The following is a 26,343-nucleotide window of genomic DNA, read 5'->3' as shown; positions in this document are numbered from 1 at the left end:
TCTTGATTAGTTCCAACCTGGCCCCTTTCATTTCTTACGGCTTACTGTTAACCTAGTCCACAAATAAAGGGAGAACTTCCCATTTAATATAGTTTATGATGCAATCTCACATAGTGTTAAGGACATGGACTGAGTGACTGTGATGTTCAGCCAGTAGGTAGATAGATAGATACTTCATTGATCCCGGAGGTAGGATTCACAATGATTGGTGGGTTTGTTTTCTTTGTCCTTTCTCACTTCCATTGTTTCAAAGCTCAATGAAGGCTCCAGGAACAATTTTTGTTTTGATTGGGTAGTTTACAGCTTTCAGGATGTTGAATTCAACAAAGATCAGTTATAATCATTGCTCCTTTGTTGGTGTACAGCTATTGGCCTGTTTGTGTTGTCACATTAATGACTCTCCTAGACATGTCCATGTTTCTCTTTATTGACTCCTGCACTGATATATTTATCCATGTACCATTATTCCTTTTTGTGTTTAATCAGTCCTCTTATCTTCTGTCCATCTATTATTGTCACTCCTTTCCTTGCCAACTTCAAGCTTAATTCAAATGTATTGCATCTACTTTTCTATCTGATGCAGCAGAGAGAAAAGAGCATGGCCTGGGTGATCCTATGTTGAGAATTCCCTGTGATCACAGAATTTTTCTTGCCACTAGCACTTCTATATACAAACTATACGCTAGGCCTTTAATTTTAAGCATCTAGTAATTTTTTAATACTAAAAAAACAGTTTTTTTTGTTTCGCATATTACAGCATGAGCATTGAACAAGCAAATCTCAGCCATTTGTTAAATAACAACCACATGTAAGCCTCTCCTAGCGTGGAAACTGCAGAGGTGTAGGCTGTTTGTTTCTGTTTGTCCCTTGAAATGCATCTGATGACAGTGAGGAAGGAAACTTGCAACTCAGTGGATTTATATATATTTGCCTGTCCTTAGTTCTGCACTGTGATGCAGCTAATAGAGTTGTTGCCTTACCGTGCCAGGTTGACTCAGGTTGACTCTTGATGTTGAGTCTGCCTATATGGTATTTAAACATTTTCCTTATGACTACATGGGTTTCCTCCAGAAGCTCCAGTGCCCTACCCCTCCCCATATCACAAAGGCATGCTAGTTGCTAGGTTAATTGACCACAGTAAATTCCCCTCTCTCCCCCCACCATATGTAGATGAGTAGTAGAATCCGAGGAGAGTTGATGAGAATGTAGGGAGAATTTAAAAATGATTAATATGATATTATCATAAAGAGTTAGTTGATGGTCGGTGCAAAAAATGGACCTAAATGCTTGTTTCTGTTTTGTATCTTCCGTGACTAAATGGGATTGGGGAAATGCAGACAACTGAGAATTTTTTGTATGAATAGAGGCTGCAGAAAGGGAAGGATGAGACAATGGGGAGGTTTAAGAACCAGAATGAAATTTAAAAAAATTGAGACATTGTTTCATCAGAAGCCAGCATAATTCAACAAACACTGGATGGATGTAACTTTGTTTGATTTAAGACATTAGCTGCAGGATTTTGATACATCTTTATTTTCTTTAGAAAATAGAACAGGGCAGGATGGTCAGGAGTTTATTAGAAAAATCTAACTTTGACCAAAAGGCATGCATAGAAATTTTTATCAAATGAGGCAGATACAGGAGTTGGCAATATGGCAAATCTGGGAGGTGATGTGTAGAGATGGAAGTAAGCAGTGAAAGATTGTGTGAATATGTATTCAAGTTAATTTTGGGGATTTGGACACGAAAGGAAAAGGTTTGGGATTGCCAACTAGGAAGTAGAGGTGGGGCAAATACTCCATTTGTGTTCATATTTAGTGGAGAAAAGTTTTGGACAAATGATATTAGCTGGTGGTGAGGTATGTGATTGCAAGACAGAAACCTATGTTTTGTTTTTGGAAGATGTCATGGGAAAATACGAAGGTTAAGAGTAGGAGGCTAGAAGTAGATGGGGAGGGATTACACCAGAAAAGCAATATGCTAGGGGAAGAGAAGCCATTGCAGATGATTCTCCTATAAATCGATATGTAAACATGGTACAATATGAACATGGTCTTTTCTAGCAACACACACAAAATGCTGGTGGAACGCAGCAGGCCAGGCAGCATCTATAGGGAGAAGCAATGTTGATGTTTCTCTCAGCCCAATAAGTTTTTATTGGAAAAAATATTGATTCATTATGTCGAATTCAAAAGAACAAAGGGCGTGAAGCACAAAAGAACTGCAAATTTGGCAAGTAAATCGCATTTGGACCGTGTACAAAAGCTCAGGCAGCAGAACCCATCATTACCCATTACAGGTGTGCTACGCATGTTACGGTTGAGTGCAGATGAGTGAGAGCGAATACGGTCAAACCCAGAGGAGATCGAAGTACTTATCGACAGTGTGTTGTTAGCTGTTAAAATGAACAACTCTTTACATTCAGTTCAACACATTAATGAACATATGGAAAAGTATGTTCAACTCCCAGACAGCTGGCGAACCAGAAATTATGCGCTCAAATTTCTGGAGACCATCAACTATATTGTTCAGAAAGACATCTTTGAAGAAATAGCATCAGCAGGTTTTCACACCTTAGCAGTTGATGAAACCCCAGACATATCTGTCAGCAAGTGTCTCATTCTGTACTTCAAATTCAGGTCTCAGGATTGTATTATTTATTAAACGTTTTTTGGCGGAATAGTTCAGCTGCAGGCGTGTGATGCTGCTTCTATTGTTTCAGCATTCAAGAAGTTTTATGAAGAGAAGAAACTTGACCTCCATAAAATGGTGATGTTTATGTCAGATGGAGTGTCAGTAGTGTTGGGCAGTTAATGGTGTTGCAGCAAGACTTAAACAGGACATTCCACACTTAGTTCAGCAGCACTCTGTGGCACACCGTGAAGATCTATGGATTTGTGATGCGTGGAAAGAAGTCAAGTTCAGGTGAATGTCATTTGGATGTGTTAATGAGAATCAAAAGCTATCAATTGGATGGACGTTCTGTTAGTCTAGATAGAGTTTACAAAGAATGGGTAAATCCCAAAGACAGGAAAGAGAAAAAATAACTGAGTGACTTAAATATGTATGTTATTTTGTTGTTATTCTGTGCAGTTTTATGTCAAATATTTTGTAAACCTACATAAACTGTGCCATGTATGCATTCAGTGCGAACCTACTTTGTCACAGGAAAAAAAAATTGCACAACCTAAGATTTTTGTGCACACTGACTACCAAAAATTAGAGGGAACATTGGTGAAGAATCTGCTGCTATATCAGAGGCTGTACTCAGATTGAAAAGTTAATAGAGAGTTGGATTGTCTTTGTTTTAATTATATTTTATTGAAAGTGTTAATAACATTATGGAAGGTACAACCAAATTGGAGGGATCCAAATTAGTAATTCTAATCAATATACATGAATTTAGGACACTGATTAGTTCTAAGGTCTTTGGAAAAGAAGTTTGGAGGTATGGTTATTTTCAAGGTCAGAAAACCAAGAGTTTTTGTTTGAAGGAGAGAACATAAATCTGATGAGAGAACACTGTTAACAATGTTAACAACATAAGGTTCAAGAAAGGAAAAATGTTAGAGCTGGGAGAAATGGGAGGTGCATTAAAATTATCTGATGGGTTTAAGTGAAGGTTGGTGAGTGAAAGAAGCAGCTAACTGGTTTGTTTCAGTCTTAGTCATAATGAAGTCTGAAATTTTGGAGCATTTGCTGTTGGTGAGAGTTGGAGAATAAAACGGAATAGTGTAAAAAGATGATTTGAATGGGGGCAAAATAGTTGTGCATGTCACTGTATTTCCAAGGTAGACATGACAAATGAGAGTGGGGTTATGGCATTTTTAAGGTGAATCCTTGATCTTCCCTCTTCATTCATCACTTTATCCCTTTGTATTAATAGAACAGAGATGGGTTACACCAGAGGAGCAACTAGTATGAATAGGTATAATGCCTTACAGCAGACTAAGAGACCAAAGTAAAGACAAGCATGTGTTTGGGCAAGTTCACAGCTACAAATCATTGTGTCAAATGGTGATCCAAAATCTGAAGGAAATTCCATCTTAGAAGTGAGTTATTTTGAGAGCAGCATTGGAGGTTCGAATCAATGGCTGAGACTGCCTTGAATATGGTATATACTCTAAAAATGTCAGGGCCAGGGTAGAGATGTGAGAGAGGTAATTGGTTCAGAAGCCTGGTAGCAGTGGGGGAAAAAGCTGTTGTTAAGTCCTGTAATCCTGGCTTTCAGATTTCTGAGCTGAGAGAGAAGGAATGGCCAGGGTGGCAGGCATCCTTCACAGTTCTGTTAGCCTTATTGAAGCTACACAGTCTGTAGATCAGATGTTCCCAACCTGGGGTCCATAGACCTCTTGACTAATGGCATAAAAAAGGCTGAGAACCCCTGCTGTAGATGACCAGATAGAAGGAAGTGATGTGCCTTTGATATACTGGGCTGTATTTACCAAGTCTTACACACAAAATGCTGGTGGAACATTCCACCAGCATTTTGTGTGTGTTAATTGAATTTCCAGCATCTGCAGATTTCCTCGTGTTTACCAAGTCTCTGCAGGTTCTGTAAGTACAGAAGTTGTCATACAGGTAGGTTTAGTTAAATTTGGCATCATGGGCTGAAGGGCCTGTAATGTGTTGTCGTCGTATGGGAGCAAAAAATTTCACCAAATTCTGAACCAAAAGACTACAGGCGATACTGATTACAGTGACGGTGGCAAATGAAGTAGAGTAGAATGTGAATATTAGAATTGGGCAGCTAATTTCGAGGACGATTTGAAGTTAACGTGAAAGTTGTTAAGGGTGATGGTTATTCTTGATGATAGATCTGATATTCTGCAGTTTTAAAGAGAACAAAATAATATTTACACTGGATGGTAGGAAGGTTAATGGTCAACTCATTTTTTTTAATACAGAGATTACGTTTTGTGCCTCTTCATAACTGGTGAAAACAGGTTTGCTAATGATACTACTGTTGTGGGCCAAATCAAAGGTGGTGCTGAATCAGCATACAGGAGGGAGATTGAAAATTTGGCCAAGTGGTGTAATAACAACACCCTGTTACTCAATGCCAGTAAGACCATAGAACTGATTGTAGACTTAAGGAGAAGGAAACCAGAGGACATAAGGAACAGGAGCAGGAATGGCTCATAGACCTCTGGTTTCCTCTTGGCCAGTACTGATCAGAGGTGGAGAGAGTCAGTAACTTTAAACTTCTTAGTGTCACTATCTTAGAGGACCTGTTCTGGGCCCACCATGTAGCACAACAGTGCCTCTGCTTCCTCAGGATTCTGCAGACATTTGGCAGGTCATCAAAAAGCTTGGCAGAGTTCTATAGATGTCTGGTGAAAAGTGTGCTGACTGCCTAGTATGGGAACACCAAACCTTTGAGCGGAACATCCTGCAAAAGGTGGTGGATTCAGCCCAGTACATCACGGGTAAAGCCCTTCCAACCATTGAGCTCATCTACATGAAACATTGCCTTAGCAAAGCAGCATCCATCATCAAAGATCTGCATCACGCAAGCCATGCTCTTTTCTCTCTGCTGCATCAGATAGAAGGTAGAAGTGTCTCAGGACTCACATGACCAGGTTCAATAACAGTTATTGCCCCTCAATCATCAGGCTCTTGAACAAAGGGGATAATTACAGTCACTCTATTTCTTGTGTTCCCACAACTGATGGTCTCACCTTAAAGACTCTATCTTGTTATTTCATGCTCTCTTTTCATTATTTATTGCTATTTATTTATATTTGCATTTGCACAGTTTCTTGTTTATTGATCAGTTACTGTTCTATAGATTTGCTAAATAAGTCCGTAGCAGAAAGCATCTCAGGGTTGTATGTGGTGACGTGTATGTGCTCTGATAGATTTTACTGTGAACTTAGAACTTTGAAATATTCCAAACAGTAATGAATTTTGTGATGTTAATAATATATCAAAAAACTTCTTTAAAATACTTAATAAATGAAAATTAAGGATATTTATGAATATATGAAAGAAAACATAAAGCTAATGAACGTTACACTGGTGCCAAGTTACAATCCTTAGTTAAGAATTTAAATAGACTTCTTGATACATTTTCACTCTATGACACAGAAGAATTTAAGTTGAATTGCAGAATTATTTTAATAATGTCCATCAAACACAAGTTTTTTTTTCCAATAGTGATGAAAATGATCTCCAAGTCTTAAATTTAAACCTTTTGGAATTTGAGAATGATTTTGATAAGTTACAGCAGAAAGCATAATAATGTACAGTTGATCCACCAATACAAAAAGGAAACAAACACCATAGTTGTCAGCAAGTTAGGAACAAATTTATCTTTTAAATTAAAGGCAAAATACTAATTTTTATTGGCACCTTCACAAAATTCATGGTTAAACAAAAGGAAATATTGCACAACACAAAGTGGGATTGGTTGTTAGCTATTGTTTCAATAAGTAGACAAGTTTTTAAGTGGGAGTATACATTAATTTCTGAAATCTAAAAATTGCAATAGAGCTCAGAAATAATCTGTAATTTTAATTTCCTGGAATAATTGTGTGATAAAACACTCTACAGTAGTGAATAATCCAGATAAGTAATATATGCTTCCCACTTTCTTAACAAAAATATCAGTGAACCTGTTTTTATCAGATGATATAAAAGAAAAATTTTTGTATTCAAGTTAACTGTTTCTCCCTTTCAATTTGGGTGCTTTCCTTTAACAATCTAAGGGAAAAGATTGGTCATAACAGAATCGATCTGTTCCATTCTTAATCGCTTCAGTTCTGTTATCATTTTTTACTTGTATTTCATAGCCGAAGTGGACAGGGTAAATAATTTTGCAGGTCCCTTTTCAGTTAAAGGCACAATATCTTTGAAGTTTGCAGACTTGGTTCTTGAAAATATGGTTTCATAATATTTTACACTGCTAACAAATTTCCTTAACTAGCTTACATTAATAGATCAAACTTACACAGTGAAGAACAATTTGGAACCATCTCTCCTAGTTTGGGTATTTTTCATAGTTCAGTGCAGATCATTGCTGTGCATTGCCTAAAATAATATTTGCCTTAAAAGCATTTCAAAAGCTTCAAAAGCAGATAAACCACAACATTGACTTTCCATTGTATGAACACAACTTTTTGAGGTTGACCTTTAAATGATTGTAATTAAAATACAAATTTTGAATGTTTTAACAGCATCAGAACATTGCATTGGCTTCAGATGTTGTTTTATACATGCTTGGATAATTAATTTACATTACAGTGAAGATTAGGAATCTTGAATTCAGATTATCCATCAGTGCATTTTCTTTGTGCGATACCTACCATGTCCTCTGTGGCCTTTTTCTTTTGCCATACTGGCACAGGCATTGTGCTTGTTTTGCTGCAAGTGGTTCCAGTACTTGATTAATTCATTGGGTTGGAACTGATGGGAGGTAATTAGATGACTATATTTACAGCTGGAGTAAGAAACACGCCAGTGATTGAAAAGGAATTCATTGGGTGGTGGCACAGGGTCAATTCTCAGTTTGGCAAGACAGATGCCCACATAGACGTCCTCTAAATGCAAACGCCTGATGCTCAGAGAAACTTTGAAAATCTTTTCAGCTAAGTCCCCAGAGAAAACATAACCAGTTCCTGAACAAAAGACTGGATAACGCTCGCTTGGATAGAGTTCTGGAGGCATATACCACTTGCTATCCTTGTTCCGATTTGGTGAATAACCACGCATCAGATATCCAGTGAAATAATTGTGACGTGGTGGATGCAAAGGCTTCAGGAGTTTGTTCATTAAGTACTCTGTGTTCACAAACATGTCACTGTCAGTCTTCATGATATACCAGGCATGCGGACAATATGTTGCAACCCAGTTCATTCCCATCAGAGTTTTAATAGTTAGATTATAATATGTATCCAGGAAGTCTTGTTGAATAATATCATGGAACTGTCTACTTTCTTCATATAAAGCTTGTTGGAAGGTGCCACCAGCCATTCTTAAACCTAGGAGGAACAGACGTATCATACGTAATCCAGGAACATTGCTTTCATTTCCCCAAGTTTGCCTAATTGCATGTCTTGCTTCAATTTGGTTAGGTTCAGTTGCAATCAACACAATTAAGAATGGGCTTTGCCCTTCGCATTTGTTTGGTTCATTGATAATATACTTGTAATGGTGATGGGGATTATACCCTGTTCTCTTTTCACTGTATGTGGTTCCATTAGCATTCAGTATATCCCCTAATCCATTAATATCTGGAAGAGAAAGTTCAGTGCTAGCATTTGCTGAATGTATCCTCTGTACTTGAGATGGTTCTTTCCAAATACTCCTCATTGTGCTCTGGTTGGCAGTACTTTTTGGCGATCTGAATCCCCTCATTGTATGAGAAACAGAATAACCAGATTCTTTTGACCATGTTTTGCTAGTTACCCAGTCATGTTGATTAATCAACAGAAATAATGCAAGCAAAAACACAAGGCATAAAAGTGCAATAATATGAGTCCGAAACAGAGAACGTTTAACGTTCCAAGTTATCTTCATTAAGCAGCAGTAGCGTCTTCTCCACTGAAGCATATTGTAGCAGGCCCTTTTGGAGTGCCCAGTACTTATATTGTGTTCACACTGTCTGTATTTTTATTTCTTAGCATGTTATAGAAGACTCTTCATTGTTAAAGTGCTTTAGGATTCTGGTTTTGCTATATTTTCGTGTCTTTTTCTTCAGAAACGATGTGGGGCAATTAGTAATTGGCCTATTGTAGACCTTTTCCCCTTTTATCAGCTCATCAAAATGAGATCGGCTAATAAATAATTCATCTTTATGTAAATTAGAAGCTCCATTGAAACAGCATGTCTATTTAGATAAAAGTGGCTTGTGTTTGGCATCCAAGTTTATGGAGTCTCTGCAGTATTCCACACAGGAAAGCTGCAATATAAACAAATTATTACATTGGTAGCTATGTTCATATATGGAATTTATTACAGATTTTTCAACATATTTACATGACATACATGATCTACTTGTTATTCACCTTTAAACCTCTATTTAAGACCTACTACGTTGAAGAATGATTTTATCATTTCAGTCTTTGGTTTACTACTTGAGTGTGTCTGCATCATGAACTTTATGGTCTGTAACATCTGTCATATACTAGATAGATCAACTTTGTCACTGCTAATGAAATGGGCATGGGCATTTCTCATCCCATACTTAAAACCAGTTAATAATTCATTATTTGTAGGAACTCACAGATTTTATATTTGCAGATTGTATTTCCAATTAAACATTTGGCAGAGTTTTAACAGCTATCTTCCAGCATTATGCTTTTGACGATAAATAGTTATCTAAATATTGCCATTGGTATTAATACCAAGTATTGAATCATCTGTTCCAGCCTTTATTTGGCTTACTTAAAAGAAAGGAGATTGTTAACTTTTGATTTTAAAATAATATTTGTAATCTTTGGTTTATTTCTCGATTTAAAAGAATTACAGTTAAACAAGTTTAAAACAAATACATTTGGACAGTTTCCATTTATGTCAACAATAGATTAAAAATTCTATGGAAATTAAATACTTCCATAAAATATACATCAGGATCCATTCAACAACTAATTGACTTGAATTAGAAACTAGATGAAGCAGTTGTTTTAATTCCAACAGGTTTGTCAGTATCATATGTGTGGAAATAGCTTTTATATAGGCTTTAGTTATATGATGCTGTCTAGTTATATTTTACAAGTTCTAGTCATATGGTAGCATAATGCAGGGTCACAACCTGAAAAGTTGACTGTTCCTTTGCAAATGATATCTGACCTGCTCAGTTCATCTTGAAGCTTGATGGTTGCTTATGCTTAATCAATTTTGTTTATTCCACCATTTATTTGGTTAATACTGCTGGATTGAGAAGGAAATACTTAATTTTCTTCATGTATATTGTCATAATCTTCAATTGAGTAGATTGATAAATAGGTTACAGATGTGGCCTGTTACTCTGTGTAATTCAGAAATACATATTCTATATGAAGACATTTGTGTTCAGTAAATGGATGTCAGTTTATATTAGTTTATATTGTCATGAGAGATTATTGATACAGTAAAACATTTAAAGTTCTCAGTAAATTTAAACTTGAATGTGGTAGTATTTTTGTGTACTTGGTTATTTGAAACATTTGTTAAGATCTGCATTGTACCATAGGTTAGAGATGTACTGTAGGTTTGCAAATTTAACCAAAAAGGAGTGGGATAGTCAATTGCTGCATAATTTCAAAGGAAGTATATTTAATTGCATTAAATTTCTGAGGTTTCACGCAGTTAAAATCACTCTTATTTTTGTTAAATCTTTTTGTTTTTTAATGAAAAATAGTATGAATAGCTGCTTTCACACCTCCTTCCACAATGTTTAGCAATTTACTAAGAGCAAAAGGGCTATATTTATTAAATCCTGTAGTTTTGTGTGAATGTTGGATAATGAGAAAGTAACAAAATTTTCTTTTATGTTAAATGATAAATACGTAATCCCAATTATTGAACCTACCCAAAGGGCTTTCAATTGGATGTTTTGCACTGATTGAAGGCAGTCACTAACTGCTTCATAGAATTTCAGGCTACGGTTTACTTAATGGATTAACTGAGTAAACTTATTCAGTTAACTTCATATTTTAACCGGCTGCCCATGTCTGATCATTTGTCAACATATATTTTTAATAAGCTTAAAGAAAATTTGCTTTGGATTTCTTTCACATATTTTAGGTAGCAGTAAAAACAGTAGCATCTGCCAGATGCTGATAGACTTGGTATTGTAATGGATCATTTCAAATTAATAAATGGCTTTTAAAGTATCATCAATTTGATAAAGAAACAACTGTTCTGAATTTTAGAGCTATTCACATTTGAAGTCAATCTAAAGCAAAACCAAATGTAAATTAGAGATAATCTGAAATGTTTAGTGACCACAGAACAAATAGAGAATGCTGCATACTGTAGATTAATGACTTTAATTTTGTGGTATTTAAAGTACAGTGACATAATTAAATGTCAAGTGAATGGATGATTGTTGTTAGGTTGCTTTGGCGGCTGTGGCAATAATGTATGATATCTAATAATAGATTTAGCCATAAAATTTGATAACTTTTATGAAAGTAACTTTTTAAGGGAGATTCACTTAAGTGAGTTGCATTCCCAATATAACATAATAATGCACTTTAAAATATGCAGCAAATTATGAACACAATGTTTCAGTGTTTGGAAATGAGCTTGTATAATCTATTACGCCTAAAACCTATGGAAACACTTTTTTCCCGTCTACAGTTCTTTAACATTGATTTAAAAGTTTTCTATGTGAAATATCCTGATGTATACATTCATTTTAAAGCAATGGTAAAAAATTGTAATATGCTGAGCAGTGAACAGTGCATATACACTTAAAATAACTCTCCTAAAGATGTGCCCGTTAGTTGGGAAACAAATTCATATAATTTGATTCACACCTTTTAGGTCAATCCTTCTCCGGAAGTTTCCTCTTTGTGATTAATAGTGCTATTGCTGAACTTATCTGTGTTGGAACCGTGACTGTATGAAAGCAGAAAAGAAATTAACACTTGGTTTCCATCTACAGAAGTAAAAAAAATATGTAGTACCATTGCTTTTTATCTTTTCTGATTCATCAACTAATTTTAGACTTGGAGCTGAACCAGTGATTGTTCTGTCTCTGTGGTCATGAGCACTTTGCACCAAGGCATTTTAAGTTTGCAATACTGGTATTTTTACGATGCTTTTCAGTTGTGCCACACACAGTAAATTTTAGACAATATTAACTTGGCCAATTAAAAGTTGTAAACGATTAATAGTTAGATCACTGGCTTTCTTGATTAAATATTCATCAGAAAACTGAAGATTCATGCTTGGAACCATTTCCTTTCTCTTTCTATCTTCGGAATCCAGAAAATATGGCATATTTGTGTATTTATTTTCATTTGTACTTTGGAAATGAATATTGGCCTACATTCTTACACTTAATTTGTGTAAAACATCGCAGAAAGAGAAAAAGCAGATCATCAGATCATCATCACCTGACTGAATTAGTGATAAAGTAAGAAAAAAGGTGTTGCTCTTTTATTTAACTGATATTCCATTCAGATTAGATTTAAACAGCAGGCATGTTGTACCAAGGATAACCTGTTGACATCAAACCTGTTGATATTTCTGGATTAAATCTGAATTTATTTCAATCTGAGTGGACTTGAGTAGTACAGCGTGCAAATGTCAGAAACAGTTGGAGGTGAATTTTATGATTTCATGAGAATTAAGAAATAAGAGTTGTGTGTCTACTAATGCTAGAGTAACCACCTTTGTGTTATTCCTGAGTGATTGCACAAGCGTGGAAATAAATTAGCAGCCAAAATATACCTTCTTGTTAAGAAACATATACAAAGAAAAAAACAGATGGCGAACTGTCAAAATGTTGAAGATGTCTCTTTGATATCCTTTGTTTGGCTGATAGGCTATTGGTACATTTGGTAAGGTGATGTGATATTAGTCTCATTCTAAAATATAAATTTTACCAACTATTGATTTACACAAGTTAAAGTTGTGACCCGTGTGTATTGTGCTCAGGTTTGAGATCAACTGGAGTACGTGCAAGGGATTAGAAATTGTGCAAAGATTTTGTTGTCAGGTCAAAGGTAAACATCGTATGTGGAGAGGAAGCCATTTAAGCTATTAATAATGGTGGAGAGACTCAGCAAATCAGGCAGCATTTGTGGAGGGGGATAAACGTTGGCATTTTGGAAAGGAAGGTGGGGGGATGGGAAGGAGTACAAGCTGACATGTAATAGGTCTTGCCGAAGGGTTATGTCGACTGAACTCTTTTCCTAGATGCTGCCTGGCTTGCTGAGTTCCTCCAGCATTTTGTATGTGTTGCTTGGATTTCCAGCATTGGCAGATTTTCTCTTGTATGTAATAGGTCAAGCCAGGTGAGGGGGAAGATGGGTGGGCGGGCAAAGGGGATAATGTAAGAAGCTAGGAGGTGATGGCTGGAAGACGTAAAGGGCCAGAGAAGAAACAACATAATAGGAGGGGACAGTGGACTATGGATGAAAGGGAAGGAACAGGGACACTGGAGGAAAGTAGTGGCTGGATGAGTAGAGAAGGGGTGAGAGGGTAACAGGAATGGGAAAAGAGAGAATGGGGAGAGGGAGAAATTATTGAAAGTTAGAGAAATTGAAGTTCATGATATCAGCATGGACATCGATTAACGAATTATGAACTCATTAATATCGTTGACATTTTCTTGTTCCTTTGTGTGCTGGTGCTCTATCAATGAAAAGCGTTAAGTGCTGGAATGAACGATTTTATAGGTAGAAACAGCAGCTCATGTCTGTTATAGGTGTACTATGCAAGGAATTCTATGTTTAGGTAGATAGATGAATAGTTTGTGCAACAACCAATCTGCTAGAGGGACTCAGTGAGTTGAACAGCATCTGTGGGGGGGGGGGGGGCAAGGTGGGAATTGTTAAATTGTTAACATTTCAGTTTGTAATCCTGCATCATGATTGAGAGTGGAGAGCAGACATGCCCAATATTGCATTGGGAATACTGGCCATCTCCCTTTCCACTCTTGACTCACTGAATTCTTTCAGCAGATTGTTCCTCCAGATTCCAGCCTCTGTGACTTTAGTTTTGTGTTTTAGAATATAGACCATGTTAACAGCTGAATGAAAATAAAACATATTGTATAAGAAGCTAAAGAGTGAAAAACAGCATTAAGTAATATCTGTAGATACCATTGTAGGAGGAACAATTTGTATTACTTTCATAAATGAAAAAATCTGAGCAATACACACAGAATGCTGGAGGAATTAAGCAGGCCAGGCAGTATCTATGGAAGTACAGTCGACATTTCGGGCAAAGGGTTTCGGACCAGAACATCGACTATTTACTTTTTTCCCATAGATGCGGCCTGTCCTGCTGAGTTCCTTCAGCATTTTGTGTGTGTATTGCATTCATGCCTACTTTGCCATTCGACATAATTATTTATTATTTCTTATTTCAGTTTGTTGGCACTGCTTATCATTTTCCCTGCAAAAATTAATTAAAAGTAAGAAATAAAAGGAATTTGAAAAAAATCTAAATACCTTGCTTTTATTATTAATGGTGTGCACTGATATTTCATATTAGAATGTTAAAATTAGTTGAAATTTATAATCAAAAGTTTTCATGATAATAAAACCCTGCTTTATCACTTTTGTAAGATGGTGAACATTTTTCCTTTTTAAAAATAAGTTCTGGTTTATCTAGCGTAGAATGTACTCAAAAATAATTTAGTTTTAAAATATGCAACTGAATTGATGGAAATGAAATATGAATATGCTAAAATTTACAACATTTGAAAAAATACTCAATTTTTAAAACTTTTTTCCTGTTTTAAACATGTTTTGCAATCCTCTTGGGATCAGTTTCAAGATATTTTTCAATAAGAAGTACTGGAGAACAAATTAAGTACAAATTTGAGACCACTATTGCTATGTAGATAACATATCAATACCAATAATTAAATTTTGGTAGCTGTTGATTTTAGCAGCGTGGTACAGTATTTTTGTTTATGTAGATTGCTATACATTTAATTTATTCCAAAATACATTGGAATAGAGGTCTTTACTTCAGTGAATTTGAAGCTTCTTTGTAAATGGCATTAATTTACATTACATTGTAGTTATTAAGGTGTAACTACAATGGAATTTGGAATCATTGGCTAAGTAACTATATTTTGGAAATATGTTAATGGCCTTTGTACATTTGAAATTATTAATTAAAAATGTTATCAGTGCTTTAAAACCTGTTACCAAAAGTGGTATTACATGTAGATTAATATTTATTTATTAAAAAATTTAGTTTATTTGGTGTAACTACTGTTTAATCCCATGGTATCCAAGCAGTCTAGATCTTGAGGCAGTTATTATTTAATTTGCAGTCTCACAATATATTCTTCAGAGAACTTCAAATGGTAAAATCTAATGGGGAATGACATTTACTTAAACATTTTTGGAGTAACAAGGTTATTACAAAAACTTTATTGTCATAATGCAATTGTCTGAGATCAAATAATATACTGAAATGTTAACAATTAAAATACTAAACTGTAGGTTTTACAGTTAAGTCACACATTTTTAAACTGAAAATCTATTGCATTACTCGTCACTAGGTGGTAGTGTAAATCGCATGCAAGCTACGTTTCCCAGTTATCCCAATAATAAGTGTTTTATTTCCCTGTTTCTGATAATACCCACAAAGCTAGAATAATTTTTTGCAAACTCATATGAATCCCACCATGTTCTTAATATAAAATGGCATAGGCATTTTATTTTAATCAGATGTTAAACTTGACTAGCCCTGAATCTTGCATTAAACTCAGTAAATCTCTTGAGTTAGTTATTAAATGTCATTACATTTACTGAGAGGCATGTTTATTTGTGTTGTGATGTTATTAAAATATAACATTGCTGTGGGCACAGCAACTGCTTTTTATATTTAAAGCTGTTAAATGATTCATTGCAGTCTTCTGATTGATGTACAAGCCAAACACTGTCTGCAGTATAACATTTAAATAACATTTAAGAGACTAGGTTTGCAAGTCTAGCATTTTTTAAATGGGAGTGCTGTAAATATTACTTTTATATGTACCAAGAGAATTATCATTAGATATATCAAATGAATAAGTTTTAAATGGGACCGAATGTGCACTGTCACATATTACACACATTTGAGGATTTATTATTCTTTTTAATGCACTTCAAATTGGCTCTTAAGAATTGCAAACATCAATTGGTGACTGTGCTTCATATTTTAGCTTGGGTGGCTTACAGGTTATGGAATGGTATAAACTGGCTGCGCAGGTTTTAAAGTAAACCATTTTACGTGTATGTAATCTAATCTCAATATGGAAATAAAACTGCTTTGTGTGCAGACCTGCTGAAGGGTCTCTGCCCGAAACGTTGACTGTACTCTTTTCCATAGACACTGCCTGGCCTGCTGAGTTCTTCCAGCATTTTGTGTGTGTTGCCTGCATTGTGTACCCTTTTGTTAAACAACTTTTGGTGTTTAAACAAATATACACTTGTAATTTGACTTCTTGACTACCATTTATAGTATTAGAGATAAGATATTTATTTGAACTTTCAAACTCCTTGTATACTGGAAATATCTCTTTAATAAGTAACTAAAATTATTCCGTAGGCACTACTTCAAAACAAAAATTCCAGGACTGCTCTTTGAAGTTGCTGTCATCCATTTTCTTTAGGCTGAATATTATGAGAAACAGTGAATTTTATCTGTTCATTTCCTCATCACTATTCAAACACAGACACACTGCACATGAACAAAGGGTCTCTTGTTCTTGAGGCAATTCGAAATCATAAGAATAGCTTTAACATACCTTCCTTTATCAGGTCCTTTATGGGTAGAGATGCATATGTCCGCTGCAAGCATGCTTATGGCTAACCATTATAGCAAGAGGATGCCGCTGAACATGCGCATACGTAGAGTAATTCGGCAGGCACTTAATTTTTTACTTTTGTCCGCCCATCTGCCTGCTGATTGCATGGAACAGCCTTAACAAAAGCACTTCTGATGACAGTTGCTTAACACAGTAGCCACGCTGAGAGCACTTTGTCAGTTTATCTAGCCAAATGATGCAGTCCCGCAATCCTCGGCTGTCCTTCTGGTTCAGTGTTTGTAGACATCAGCAATAGAAAGCAATTGCTGAAAGCGTAGATGGATTTTCATGTTGTACAGAACATATTATAGAAGCTGTGTCCATTGTCTTGGGTTGCTAAGTCTTAATTGTAAGCAGTGCTGATGCTGGGTGGGCTTGGTCTGTTAAGCTTGTGGCTTTTGCAGCAGAAATGCGAAGCAAGACTGCTTCTGCTTTTGACTGACTCTGTCCTCCGAAAGCAGTCTGAAACGTCAGTATACAGGAGACGCCCACGTGATCATTACTGTATTAATTTCTTTTCTGTCTTGAATAACATTGCTGCTGCAGGACTCCTGGTGTTAGATGAAGGAACATGTACTGTACATGAATTTATCAATGGATGTTAGTTCACAAGGAAAATTAACAAATCATTGATATCATATCCTTTTAATAACAAATGTTTGGTTTACAGTCTTGTCCCTCATCAACATTTTAAAAGAAACATATCAGCTGTTTCCTTAATTGCTTATTTTATTGCTCTAAGTTAGACAGTCTTAAAAGATTAAACTGTCTTATCTCTTTTAAGGAAAATACAGTTCTAAATGGGGTATTTTTGATTGGAGAAAATTCATATTTTCCTATAACGTTAACCATTTAAGAATTAAGAGTTCAAAACATGCAGGAATTAGTTTTATCAAGTAAGCAACAATTAATTATTTTTATTTTTATACACAAGTATTACATTAAATTACATGGAGAAAGCAAAACTTGTCAGCATTTTAATTTCCAATCAACATTGAGATCCAGGCATTAGCATAAATGTGGATTTAGGCCAGCAAAGGTGGTGGTGGAGAATTAACCACACTTAAGTATGTCTGGAGTTTGAATAAAGGCCAGATTGAGTAAGGTTGGGATATTTCTTTTTCTAATTGAGAGTGAAGCAGATGGAATTTTATAACAATCCATTAATTTCATGGTCACCATAACTGAAGCTAGTTAAATTTCAGATTAGTTAATGAGCTGAATTTCAGTTTCCCACCTGCCAGTTGAAGAAATGTTTCTGAATCATTGTGCCTCTGTATTACTGGTCTAAAACTAAACAACAGTGCTTCCATTCCCATTACAAAGCATGGTACAGTTATTTTACTGTTTCTCAACATGGTGTTATAAATAAATTTTCTGCAGTTTAGAGCAGTCCTCAAGACCTGAGAAGGAAATGAGTTTCAGAAATGCTGAAAGAGTTCAGGATACTTGTACCCAGCAGTAGACCATGTGAAGTAACACGTAATTTGTGTTTTTGACTGTCAACAGTTTACTGTAACTTCTGTTTAAGTTTAAAAAAAACCAGCTAAGTGCACCCCAAACTGGATGAGACCTATAATTTTAAAACAGCATCTGTGAAAAATGAAACAGTTAACATTTCAGCTCAAAGATCTTTGACCGGAACCATTACCTATTTCTCTTTCCTCAGATCTGGTATCACCTGCTAGGGTAAAGGTTTTCGATTATTGGGTTCTTCCTTTTCCCAGGTGAATAAACAGCAAGGTAGTTGCAGTATGTTTTTTTTTGGTTGACTCATCTTTCTGGAGTATATATTTCAAGCAAGAGTGCCAATAAGCAGCAAATCTGTACTGGTGAGCATATGTTGCCTCTGAATCAGTTGGTGACTTCCTCCATGATTAAACTACTGGGAACAGCCATTTTAAATCTTGTTGCTGATAAATCCAGTAAATAGTGCAGAATGAAAGAAATTACTGTTTTGTAAAATTTAAGAATTAGTGTATGAATATACAAATGAGTATAAATTTTCTTTGAATGTTTTGTAAAAATCTTAAGGTATCATCAGTTTTAATGAATGGATCCTTCAAGTAAAATTGATATGAACTTGTTTGTTTAGCAAATGTAATGCAGTGGCAATATTCTCTCAAATGCTTTTACAAATGCGTGGGCCAGCCATTGCTCTGAGTAGGAAACTTGCACAGCCCGAAAACTCTGTAGCACTTTTAATGAAACATTTATATAGAAGAAAATTCCAGCTATACAGCAACAAAGGGTATGTGTGCTGGAGCATTTCAGCCACACACCTGTGGCAGCTTAGAGGGAACAGTGTGCAGTGCTATAATTTAGTTACCTTGCTCTTTTTAGGACTTTTTTCTTTGAATGGCAGATGTTCATAACATCACATGTAGCACATTCTAGTGTTCTTTAATATTTATATAAATCCTTTTATCAGCTCCTTTCCCGAGTACAAAATGTAAAGATCCCTGATAAACCATTCTGAATTCAGAACCTCTTAGTTTTTTTGATACTCAAACACAAGTCCATCAGAAATGGCCTTATTAAGAGATTTGTGCATGAACATTTATAGGCTGTGTTACAGTTCTACCAGATGGTTACTTATTTTATGAAGTTTGATTAAATAATTGTTGGTAATGCTCATATGAGACTGTATGATTTCTATTCCTTCTCAAGTAATGCTGATGATGATTTAATTTGTAGATGACCAATCTTTATGCAACTGAAAAAGCCACACATTTAGCAATGTAAATTAATTCAAAGGTAATTTGTTAAATGAGAAAAGCTTTTACAGGTATTTAAAGGCTTGATAAAATTCTATATAAAATGCTACTTTTATTAACATCATAATTTGTAAACAATTGTGGCAAGGTTCAGCCATCCTCTCTGCACCTTCTGCTAATTATATTTGGTCAGTGTGACAATCGTGTAAGTTAATATTTTGGTATTTGTATTGGTGAAAAAATTTCCTTTAGTATTTGTAAGCTGTATTTAAATAACTCAGCTTTAGAATAATTACTATTAATTTTTAAGTGATTTAAATTGAGTTATCTAAAGATTTGCATAGTGGCAGGTGGTTAAAAATTTTCAAATATAATTAGACAAGCATTCAATAAAGGCAGAGTGACTTTAATGGACAGTTTTAATGTACATAACACAGGCCCTGGATTCTGAACACTTGACCTATGGACAATCATACATATGAGAAAGCTTCTATAATATTCTTAAATTCAAACAAGTCTTTAAAAAACCTGTTTACTGGTTAAAGTTCCTTGTAATGGTGTTAAGGAATAGCTGGATTTTAGAATCCATGTCCTTAGGTCTCTGAAAGTGGCTGTGCAACTGGTTAAGGTAGTGAAGAAGATGTATGCTCAGAGTGCATTTTGATATGATTACACTTGTGCTGTTCTCTCAGGCTACATCCACACTAGATCGGATAATTTTGAAAACGCGGATTTCGCTTAAAAATGATAGGCGTCCACACTAAGCGTTTTAAAAAATATCTATGTCCACATTAAAACAGATACTTCGGCGAATCTCCTCCTACTGCGCATGTGCAGGACATATCTGCCGAAAACAAGTGACATGTTTGGTGTTGAATCTTGCCGTGAAAGACTTGGTGAGCATTTGTTCAGTTACAGACTAGAAAAACTTAAACAATGGACAGCTGTTGGCTCTCGCACAACTGGAGCATATGGAGGCAACCGACAGGGAGTTCACAGACAGTATGACCCGACTGACAACGAACATTGAAAACCTGACGAACTTTGTTGCATTAATAAAGCCCCTTGTTAAATGTATAAAACATGTCTGCATCAGTATTATCTTGTATTTCCATACAATGTTACATTAGGCTGTTACACATCTATTGTCAGAGAAGTACTTGCATAAATAGGTAAACCACCTTCATACAAGCAAGGACAGAAAACAGGGCAAAGTGAGTATACTTATTTATTCAGTAAGTTATGGGTCAAAGTATTTGGTGAGTATATTTCTAACTTTCCTGGCTTCAGTCTCGTTGCCGTCTGTTCTGAAATTGTTAGGTTGCGTTCAAGGAAACAATGAAATGGCGCACTGCCGTCATCATCTGTTCTGGCACGTCATGACAGTGTTGTTTAGATTTCTCCGTTTACCCCGTTCACAGTGCTCCAGCCAATCCGGCGTTTTCAAAATTACACACTCTGGAAAGCGTTTCTGAAAATCTCTGTTTTTGGGGGAGGCAAACACCGTTTTAGTGTGGTTGGAGGGTAAAAACTAAGAGAAAAAGCTTCGGTTACGGATTTATCTGTTGTAGTGTGGATGTAGCCTCAGTTGCTCAGTTAATGCACAGATGTGCCATTTAGATCTTTTGCTTCCTTTGTCATACTGATTTCATAACTTGTCACAGCTCTTCAGTTAACACATACACCTGATCGTTATAGACACGAGAGACTGCAGATACAACATACACAAAATGCTGGAGGAACTCAGCAGATCAGGCAGTATTTATGTGTGAGAACCAGTTCTGCCTGGCAACTATTTATTTCCTTCCATAAATGCTGCCTGACCTACTGAGCTCCTCCAGCATTTTGTAGTATGTTATCTGATCTTTATATTTTTTCATCATGTTAGTCTTGTAACTGAATATTTTTTTCCCTTTCTTAGCTGTGATAAAACTGCCAGTGTCTATGCTGTTTTTTCCTTTCCCACAAGCAGTTTCTGGATTTATCCAGTGCTCTTTTAATATCATTTAGCAGCGAGATTCTATAGGACTCAGCATTGATGGTGTATTTCATTCTGATTTCTTCATTAATCTTATCAAGTTGGAATACATTGTTCCTCCCCCCCCCCCAACTGTAGTAGTTTTCTTCACTTCCTCTTACTTGACCTTAGTGTATACATAGACAAATTAGTTGCCTACTCAGTAGAGCTACCTTAACCCATAACACTAGATTGCATGACTGAAATTGAAACAGACAGTGCACAACAGCTAGGTTACTTTGCACAAGAATTGAATAACTAGACTATGCACAGCCTAGAGTGCATAGAGTATCTCCTACACTCTAAAACTTGCTTAAAATGGTGTATTCAAATAAGAACTAGGTGCTTCCCTGGTTATTAGGGAAAAAAAGCACAAAGATTTTAATCCTGTTAAATAATACACACAGTGAAATGTTCCCTATCATCTGGGATTCTTCCACATGCTTAACTCTTTGAAACTGTCTTGCTGTCTACTATCAAGGCCCTTCAGAAGTCAAGAATGAGCCACAAATCTTGTGGTTGAAGCTGTTAGGTGTTTATAGCAAATAAATAACAGTAAATAGCTCACTCTAAGTAAGAATTAAGGAGAGAAGAAAAAATAAGACAAACAACAAAAAAGTTGTGGTCATTTTGAATTGAAAACTAGCTCAAATTAGACAGTGACCCGAAGCCTGTGTTGTCCTCCTGGCACTCAAGTGTGGAACATTTCATCTGACTTGGAGTGGGATGGGAAAGATCCAGTTGTCTATTTTGGTAGTAACTATTTAGACAAAACCTCAACAACATATTTTAATCAGTTTTGCATGTTTATTAATCTTGCCAATACAAAAAGGATGTCTCTGGTTTGATGATTCAATGTGCCTGAGCTTTTAGTTTTCAAAAAATTCTCAAATGGGTGAGAATTCTGCTATGCTGTTTCAAAATAAATGCACGGTTTCAAAAAAAAAATTTCTAATAGTTATATGTATCAAAAATAAAAGCCTTTATCTTTGGATGCATTTTAAAATCTTTTTGAGTATAGTACCTTCAATAAATTTGAGCATAGTCCTTAATACCCTAAGTTGTTTTTGCTTCAGAGTATAATGCAGTGGCATGCAAAGATTTGGGCATCCCTGGTCAAAATTTCTGTTACTGTGAATAGTTAAGTGAGTAGAAGATGAACTGGTTTCCAAAAGTCATAAAGCTTAAAGATGAAACATTCTTTTCAACATTTTAAGCAAAATTAGTGTATTATTTTTGCTTTGTACAATTTCAGAGTGGGAAAAAAAAGGAAAGCAGCACCATGTAAAAGTTTGGGCACCCCAAGAGATTTGAGCTCTCAGGTAACTTTTATCAAGGCCTTAGACCTTAATTAGCTTGTTAGACTATGGCTTGTTCATAGTCTTCGTTAGGAAAGGCCAGGTGATGAAAATTTCAAAGCTTTATGAATACCCTGACTCCTCAAACCTTGTCCCAACAATCAGCAGCCATAGGCTTCTCTAAGCAGCTGACTAGCATGCTGAAAATTAAAATAAATGATGCCCATGAAGCAGGAGAAGGCTAGAAGAAGATAGCAAAGCGTTTTCAGGTAGCCGTTTCCTCAGTTCTCAATTAAGAAATGGCAGTTAACAGGAACAGTGAGGGTCAAGTTGAGGTCCAGAAGACCAAGAAAACTTTCCAAGATATCTGCTCATAGGGTTGCTAGAAAGGTAAATCAAAACCCCCGCTTGACTGCAAAAGACCTTCAGGACGAATTAGCAGACTCTGGAGTGGTGATGCACTGTTCTACTGTGCAGCGACAACTGCACAAATATGACCTTTATGAAAGAGTCATCAGAAGAAAACCTTTCCTGCATCCTCACCACAAAATTCAGCTTCAGAAATTTGCAAAGTAACATCGAAACAAGCCTGAGGAAATCTGCAGATGCTGGAAATTCAAACAACACACACAAAATGCTGGTGGATCACAGCAGGCCAGGCAGCATCTATAAGTCCTGATGAAGGGTCTCGGCCCGAAACGTCGACAGTGCTTCTCCTTACCGATGCTGCCTGGCCTGCTGTGTTCCACCAGCATTTTGTGTGTGTTATCTGAACAAGCCTGATACATTTTGGAAACAAGTCCTGTGGACTGATGAAGTTAAAATAGAACTTTTTGGCCGCAATGAGCAAAGGTATGTTTGGAGAAAAAAGGGTGCAGAATTTCATGAAAAGAACACTTCTCTGACTGTTAAGCACAAGGGTGGATTGACCATGCTTTGGGTATGTGTTGCAGCTAGAGGCACGGGCAACATTTCACTGGTAGAGGGAAGAATTAATTCAATTAAAAACCAGTAAATTCTGGAAGCAAACATCACACCATCTGTAAAAAAAAAAGCTGAAGATGAAAAGAGCAACACACACACCTGCTGGTGGAACACAGCAGGCCAGGCAGCATCAATAAGGGGAAGCACTGTCGACATTACGGGCCGAGACCCTTCGTCAGGACTAATTGAAAGGAAAGATAGTAAGAGATTTGAAAGTAGGAGAGGGAGGGGAAAATGTGAAATGATAGAAGAAGACCAGAGGGGGTGGGGTGAAGCTGAGAGCCGGAAAGGTGATTGGCAAAAGGGATACAGAGCTGGAGAAGGGAAAGGATCATGGGACGGGAGGCCTAGGGAGAAAGAAAGAGGGAGGAGAGCACCAGAGGGAGATGGAGAACAGGCAGAGTGATGGGCAGAAAGAGAGAAAAAAAAGGAGGGGGGAAAAAAAACTAAATATGTCAGGGATGGGGTAAGAAGGGGAGGAGCGGCATTAACGGAAGTTAGAGAAGTCAATGTTCATGCCATCAGATTGGAGGCTACCCAGCCGGTATATAAGGGGTTGTTCCTCCAACCTGAGTGTGGCTTCATCTTGACAGTAGAGGAGGCCATGCATAGACATATCAGAATGGGAATGGGACGTGGAATTAAAATGTGTGGCCACTGGGAGATCCTGCTTTCTCTGGCGGACAGAGCGTAGGTGTTCAGCTTACAAAACCTGAATGGTGGTGAGGGAGGAAGTGTTAGGGCAGGTGTAGCAACAATATATAAAAAGCCACATCAGGAGCACCGGACGCAGTATACCACACCAGCCGACTCACAGGTGAAGTGTTGCCTCACCTGGAAGGACTGTCTGGGGCCCTGAATGGTGGTGAGGGAGGAAGTGTAAGGGCAGGTGTAGCACTTGTTCCACTTACAAGGATAAGTGCCAGGAGGGAGATCGATGGGAAGGGATGGAGGGGACGAATAGACAAGGGAGTCACATAGGGAGTGATCCCTGCGGAAAGCAGAAAAAGGGAGGGAGGGAGGGAAAGATGTGCTTGGTAGTGGGATCCCGTTGGAGATGGCAGAAGTTAAGGAGAATTATACATTGGACCCGGAGGCTGGTCGGGTGGTAGGTGAGGACAAGGGGAACCCTATCCCGAGTGGGGTGGTGGTGGATGGGGTGAGGGCAGATGTGCGGGAAATGGGAGAGATGTGTTTGAGAGCAGGGTTGATGGTGGAAGAGGGGAAGCCCCTTTGTTTAAAAAAGGAAGACATCTCCTTCATCCTGGAATGAAAAGCCTCATCCTGAGAGCAGATGCGGCGGAGGTGGAGGAATTGTGACAAGGGGATAGCATTTTTGCAAGAGACAGGGTGGGTAGAGGAATAGTCCAGGTAGCTGTGAGAGTCTGTAGGCTTACAGTAGATATCAGTAGATAAGCCATCTCCAGAGATGAAAGGGGAGGGAGGTGTCAGAAATGGACCAGGTAAATTTGAGGGCAGGGTGAAAGTTGGAGGCAAAGTTACTGAAGTCAACGAGCTCAGCATGCGTGCAGGAGGCAGCGCCAATGCAGTCGTTGATGCAGCGAAGGAAAAGGGGGGGACGGATATCCGTATAGGCTTGGAACATGGACTGTTCCACAAAGGCAACAAAAAGGCAGACATAACTGGGACCCATGTGGGTGCCCATGGCTACACCTTTGGTTTGGAGGAAGTGGGAGGAGCCAAAGGAGAAATTATTGAGAGTAAGAACTAATTCCGCTAGACGGAGGAGAGTGGTGGTAGAGGGGAATTGGTTAGGTCGGGAATCCAAAAAGAAGCAGAGAGCTTTGAGACCTTCGTGGTGGGGGATGGAAGTATATAGGGACTGGATGTCCATGGTGAAAATAAGGCGGTGGGGGCCAGGGAACTTAAAATCATTGAAAAAATTCAATGCGTGAGAAGTGTCACGAACATAGGTGGGAAGGGATTGAACAAGGGGGGATAAAACAGTGTCAAGGTATACAGAAATGAGTTTGGTGGGGCAGGAGTAGGCTGAGACAATGGGTCTACCTGGACAGGCAGGTTTGTGGATCTTGGGTAGGAGGTAGAAACGGGAAGTGCGGCGTGTGGGAACTATGAGGTTGGTGGCAGTGAAAAAAGATGAAAAGAGGATGGCTTCTACAGTAGGACAGTGATCCTAAACACACTTCAAAATCCACAATAGACTACCTCAAGAGGCACAAGCTGAAGGTTTTGCCATGGCCTTCACAGTCCCCTGACCTAAACATCATCGAAAATCTGTGTATAGACCTCAATAGAGCAGTGCATGCAAGATGGCCCAAGAATCTCACAGAAATAGAAGCCTTTTGCAAGAAAGAATGGGCAAAAATCCCTCCAAACAAGAATTGAAAGACACTTAGCTGGATACAGAAAGCATTTACAAGCTGTGATACTTGCCAAAGTGGGTGTTACTAAGTACTGACCATGCAGGGTGCCCAAACTTTTGTTTCAGGCCCTTTTCCTTTTTTGTTATTTTGAAACTGTAAAGGATGGAAATAAAGAAAGTAATCTTGCTTAAAATATTAAAGAAATGTGCCATCTTTAACTTTATGCCTTTTGGAAATCAGGTCAGCTTTTACTCACTTAGCTATTCATAGTAACAGAAATTTTGACCAGGGTGCTCAGACTTTTGCATTCCACTGTACTTCTGCATTAGGCTCACTGCTATAGACATATTTAAAGTAGGCTAATTTAGCACAATCAAAGCAATCAGATTTCCCAATGTAAATTCTAGAAAATCATAAATGTTGGCAATGGGTTTCAAAGAGAACTGCTGGTATTTCTCAGAAAAATTGTGGGGTGTTTGGAATTGTCCAGTTATACTAAATGACAACAATTTTA

The 26,343-nt window shown here is 37.1% G+C and overlaps 2 protein-coding genes across 2 annotated transcripts in view; one reads left to right on the top strand and one right to left on the bottom strand.

Annotated features, from left to right (window-relative positions):
- The window catches only part of cdc73 (cell division cycle 73, Paf1/RNA polymerase II complex component, homolog (S. cerevisiae)), a 315,070-nt gene that overhangs the window by 129,915 nt on the left and 158,812 nt on the right, over positions 1-26,343 (top strand). The gene's annotated exons all lie outside the window — the stretch shown is intronic.
- Positions 6,016-16,925, bottom strand: LOC140737213 (beta-1,3-galactosyltransferase 2-like). The gene is made up of 2 exons (XM_073063511.1): positions 16,409-16,925; positions 6,016-8,902 (listed from the first exon to the last, which is right to left on the bottom strand). The coding sequence occupies exon 2, from the start codon at positions 8,551-8,553 to the stop codon at positions 7,279-7,281; it is 1,275 nt and encodes a 424-aa protein (XP_072919612.1). The 5' UTR covers positions 8,554-8,902; positions 16,409-16,925; the 3' UTR covers positions 6,016-7,278.

Source organism: Hemitrygon akajei, chromosome 12, assembly GCF_048418815.1.
Source record: "Hemitrygon akajei chromosome 12, sHemAka1.3, whole genome shotgun sequence".
Taxonomy (NCBI): Eukaryota; Metazoa; Chordata; class Chondrichthyes; order Myliobatiformes; family Dasyatidae; genus Hemitrygon; species Hemitrygon akajei.
This window is presented reverse-complemented; position numbering and strand designations above follow the sequence as displayed.

Coding starts and splice junctions, on each gene's coding strand:
- LOC140737213 (XM_073063511.1), bottom strand. CDS start 8,553: ATGCTTCAGTGGAGAAGACGCTACTGCTGCTTAATGAAGATAACTTGG.